This window comes from Taurulus bubalis (assembly GCF_910589615.1).
Source record: "Taurulus bubalis genome assembly, chromosome: 20".
Lineage (NCBI taxonomy): Eukaryota > Metazoa > Chordata > Actinopteri > Perciformes > Cottidae > Taurulus > Taurulus bubalis.
This window is the reverse complement of record NC_136608.1, coordinates 9,493,746-9,498,922: the sequence shown is the minus strand read 5'-3', so window position 1 is coordinate 9,498,922 and position 5,177 is coordinate 9,493,746. Positions and strand designations below refer to the sequence as shown.

The 5,177-nt window shown below is 44.6% G+C and overlaps 1 protein-coding gene across 1 annotated transcript; it reads left to right on the top strand.

The window, feature by feature from the left end:
• Positions 1-266: 266 nt before the first annotated feature.
• On the top strand, positions 267-4,099 carry asb15b (ankyrin repeat and SOCS box containing 15b; the record flags this gene model as incomplete). Its single annotated transcript, XM_079236088.1, has 13 exons — positions 267-289; positions 547-599; positions 799-930; positions 1,027-1,194; positions 1,383-1,489; positions 1,623-1,761; positions 1,875-2,046; positions 2,510-2,670; positions 2,879-3,023; positions 3,104-3,259; positions 3,433-3,535; positions 3,667-3,820; positions 3,930-4,099. 13 exons carry the CDS (start codon positions 267-269, stop codon positions 4,097-4,099), a joined length of 1,683 nt encoding a protein of 560 aa, XP_079092214.1.
• Between the last annotated feature and the right edge of the window lie 1,078 nt (positions 4,100-5,177).

The following is a 5,177-nucleotide window of genomic DNA, read 5'->3' as shown; positions in this document are numbered from 1 at the left end:
GTGAAAACAATAGCAAAAATATGTATTTTACATGCAATGCTCTGCAAGTAAACCGTAGGTAGGCGGTCTTGTGTTCACATGTGCAAAATGACCTAGTTTGAATGAAGCAATCAGGGAAAGGAGAACTTTGTACACACGAGTTAGAAAACGCAACGGGCACTCTGAGCTGAGTCATGTCATCTGGAGCAGGTCACATCTAAATATAACACAGACAGTTTAGGAGCCCTGCAAAACCAAAACACACAGGCTGCGAGGTGAGGTGCTCTATGGCGCACTTTCAGATCGTCAGGTGAGGCAGATTGACACGACTAACCAAATTCATACTTTTCTGGCGTCACCTCAGCTGTAATAGATTCATACTTAAGTACTTGCATATGACACCATTTGGAGCAGAGGGTGACGCGGTGCCAGCAGCCCTTAGCTGACAAACAAGTTGCATGCCTGCAGCCGTGACCAAAGCATAAAGTACAGGCAGATGTCAAATTAAATAATTTAAGGGTCATCGACTCCTTTTATTTGACTCACTATTCTCCTTTGGTTCAATAGGAAGGAACCAAGCAGTGAAGACTTTATGAAGATAATGGCAGCCATTCACAAAGGTATTTTATTAAAATCTGTCTATCGTTGTTTTAGCACACGAACATGTGCACGAGGTGTTGAAGTAATTTCATTCATACTAAAATAACAATAAATACAAACGTCTGTTTTTGTGTTCACGCATTCGTGCATGAACGTTTGTATGAATATTACAAACGTTTCCCCGGGAGTCCTGCGTGGCTCGTGGTTGTGTCTCTCCAGGTGATGTGTACGCGCTGCGGGAGCTGTCAGGTTGTGTGTCTGCCTTCGGAGAGAGCGACAGCAGAGGCCAGCTGCCTCTGCACGCAGCAGCAGTGCAGCCGCAGCTAGAGATCCTGCATGCGGTGCTGCAGAGTGAGATGCTTAACCAAAGACCATTCAGCATCTGCATGCACCAAAAAATGGTGCATATTTTTTTACCTTCACATTACGTTATTGGTCTTTTCGTAGCAATGTTGAAGTCCACAGACGTGACCCTGGAGGAGCAGACAGAGGGCGGGGACACATCTCTGACTCTGGCAGCAGAGGCCGGCCAGGTGGAAAACGTCAGGATGCTGCTGCAGCACGGAGCTTCACCACACAACACCAACAGCAGGAATGAGTCTCCTCTGCTGATCGGTAACACACAAACTCACAGTCACTCACTCGTCCCTTATTAACAGCATGTACCTAAACAGGGTTATTAGAAATTGGCTATAAAAGCTAAATATTGCTGGATGTCTTCGGTTGGTGGACATCCTTTGCCAATGTCGGTTACTTTATTTGGTCTTTTTACCGCATTGCCTTGTTTTGTCTACATTTTGTAGCAGTGAGACAGAGATCGTACGACATGGTTGTAACGCTCGTCACGGGCGGGGCCCTTGTGGAGCAGGTGTGTTTCACAAAGTGGACGGCCACCCACGAAGCTGCAAAGGTGAACATGCTGTCTTGATACGAACATGATGGAAAACTCAACATCCAGGATAAAATTCACATTTCCTCCTTCACTCCTCTCGTACCATCTTTCCTACCTTCTGTATGTCCATTCCCCTCATCTCTTGCACCAGGTGGGCTGTCCAGCTATTCTGATGCTGCTCCTTCAACACGGAGCCAAAGTAACAACCAGAGGCCGGCATGGGGTGACTCCTCTGGGGATTGCAGCTGAATATGGCAACACTGAAGTTTTGGATATACTGATACAGCAAGGTAAAACACCTCAACAATATTGTGTACTGCTTCACATCTGTCGTGTGTATGAAGAGCACCACCACATAATAATTTCTCCTCACCTTGCTGTATTTGTCCCTGGGCTCCACTAGGTGGTGACGTGAACGCCCAGGCCAGCAATGGAGACACAGTTCTGTATGATGCATCTGGATCTGGAAACCTGGACTGTGTCGAGCTGCTCCTGCAGCACGGAGCCAACCCGAACGTGGCCAGCTACGCCTGCCAGCTGCCCATCCACAGGGCTGCATACGAGGGACACATTCTGTGAGCTGACCTCAATGCAAAAGAGCATCCTGAAGCACTGGACATGACCTTATTGTCATGCCTAAAGCTTGAGGATATCTGCGTTTAAAAACTATTATCCAGTTCCATGCAGAAATAAATTACTGGAGTCAAATTAACATTCTTTTCCTGCTACTTTGCAGCCTGATCAAACTAGAGTGTAACATGTTACTCTGTGCACCTCACAGCTCTGCAGTGTTGTCACTGTAGTCGTTTCCACAAAGAGCCCTCTGTGTATCGCTGTTTTGCAGTTCTGTCACTGAACAACACTGTGTCTCAAACTGCAATCTAATGAACATGTTTCTCGATGTCCTGTTTTCTTCTTTTAGCATTTGTTTTTCACTGTTTCTGTCGCTCACTTTCTCCCTGTTAATCCCCCACATCCTCCTCCTCCTCCTCCTCCTCATCATCCTCCTTCTCTTCCTCCTCCTCCTCCTCTCTCTAGAGTCCTGAGGACTCTCATCCCCATCACTGCAAAGAGAGCAATCCGTCTCTCGGGACAGAACCCCATCCACTCAGCAGCTGACGGGGGTAAGGTCGAGTGTCTGGAGCTTCTTCTCCAGAAAGGATATGATGTCAACGCCTTGCTGGGCACACACATCTCTGGTGGGGCGCATGCTAAACTGTCTCTCACACATACTTGCTCAAAAAGAAAATTAATCTTTAAATCATTTCAAACGGTCTCTGCTTGCGACATCATGACCAACTTTAACCAAAGAATAAAGATGGCTAACTGGCATAGTCTTTCAGGTGTCGCATCATGACTTTATTGTTCTTTTAAACCGACCCTGATCGAATGTAAATCTTGTTGCAGAGAACTACGGGGACCTCAGAAAGACTCCTCTGTACTTTGCTGTTTCCAACGGTGATGTGACCTGTGCTGAGATGTTGCTGGCAGCTGGAGCGAGTCCTGACCTGGACCCACTGCAATGCATCCTGGTCGCTATACGTGCCGAGAGGTGTGTGTGTGGTGTACAATGCATATGCTTGTGTTTCTCATTCATTAGAGCTCACATACAGTTGTTTGTCCATTTTTCAGGCATGAACTGGTCCAGCTGTTGCTGTCCTACGGAGCAGAGGTGAATTGTTACTTCAGAGTGATCACCAACACAATGTTCCCCACTGCCCTGCAGTACAGCCTGAGGGACCCCGCCATGCTGCGATTGCTCCTCAACAGCGGCTATCAAGCGTACTGGTAAGTCAACCAACCGCAAAATGAAATAAGATCTACCATATTTGATCTCTGGAAAGCATTCTTTGATTAGGAATTTCAGTAAAACACATTCATTCAGTGCAATAATTGAGAGGTTGTGTATACAATTGTTATCCATTTTAACGTTTTGTTCCCTGCAACACTGTCTGTGGTAGGTGCTTCCATTGTTTCCACGGTCACGGTGAAGAAATGGATAGTACCTGGATTGACCTTAATAACCAAGCCTACCAGATTTACAGTCAACCTAACATCATCTCAGTAAGAGCACATTCAGGCAGACATATATACACATCTGTGGTAATAAAGAGTAATACAGAGTCAGCTCATCAAGTGACCAATAACCCAACATCTACAATAAATCACACCCCAGATTGTTTCCTCTCTTTCAGTTCTGTGAGTTTGTGTCGGTGTCGTGGCTCACGCATCTGATCGGCGGTGTTGTCAGGATGCTCCTGGAGTACGTCAGCCACGTCAACATCTGTCCCATCCTCAAACGAGTCCTGGAGAAGACGCCCGAGTGGGATGAGATTTCTGACATACTGAGTAAAACTTCAAATTCTGTGTTGAAAAAAAGGTTACACGGTGTTAAGCCATGGGGATTTTTAAGAATGTGTTATGTAACTAGAGGCTATATGTTTGTTTGTGTTCCCAGGCAAGCCACGTCCTCTGCAGCAGTTGTGTCGACTGGTAATCAGAGATCACATGAGCCTCAGGATGCTGAATGACCCTGAAGCCATGGCTGCCGTCCCTTGTCCTCCAAGACTGAAGAACTACCTGACCTACAGACAGTACGACCTGTATGGGGACCTCTCCTCTACGTGAAACACATTGTCTTTATCCCTGTTTAATTACCACACCAGTCAATCCTTTTGTATTTCATTTGTTAGGTTTTATATTTTATGAGCTGGAGTGCCTTGCGGTGTGTGACAATGTCTACTATTCATTTTATGCGTCACAAAAGAAGATTATTATTTCCTCCCTGGCATTACAAATGTCTCTTTTCTACATGGAGTCTATTTGTTTTGCATTGACACGGCACTATCTCCTTTTTTTTCTAATAAATATTGAGACAATCAGATGTGAAATCCATCCTAGTTTACCCCTGAACAGATGCAGTATATTATATGTTGTGTTGCCTTAGTGCTCTCTTTCTATTTGCGTTTGGTTTAATTGTCTTGTATGTACTGTACACTCATGCAGGTGTTTTCACTTCTCACTAATTAGAAGAGATCCCGCCCTAACAGTGAGAGAAATGTCAATCAAGAGCAGTCCTGAGACGAGGTCTAATCAGGCAGGTTCAGTAAACACACCTGTGTAATTGGACAACATATTCTCACTCTGTGCTGGCTGCGAGTGTTCGTATTGTGTATACTCAATATGAGGTTTGCCCTTTTTTTAAAAGTTTTTTTGGGTTGTAATAAACAATAATATATATATAAAAAAAATCGGAGTAATTGTGGAGTATTAATGTTTACTGAAAGATGAAATCACCAAAGCAGCGATATTGTTTTGATCTCTTTGTGTGTCAACACAGCCATTGTGCTGGACCTGGCTCAGCGTGACCACAACTTGTCCCTCAACAGCAAGATAGCACTGACAGAACTATCAGCTGTTAAAAGCCCTGAATAATGTCGGCATAATGGAGGTTGTTTCATCATGTTCTCTGTGCCAGAGTGAAAGCTTCGGAGTACTGATGGTGATGAGGAGCTAGTCTTGTTTGCATGTGGGAGTGTGTATATTTTCGAGAGATACAGGTTTGCAACAGGTTTGCATTCTAAATATTCTCTGAACCAGATCTACATTCTAAAAAAAGAGAAAATTCAAAACTAAACTTATGAACTTACTAGTGAGGTCAAGCTACTTTACATTTCAAATCCTTTGATGCAAAACGGGTCACAAG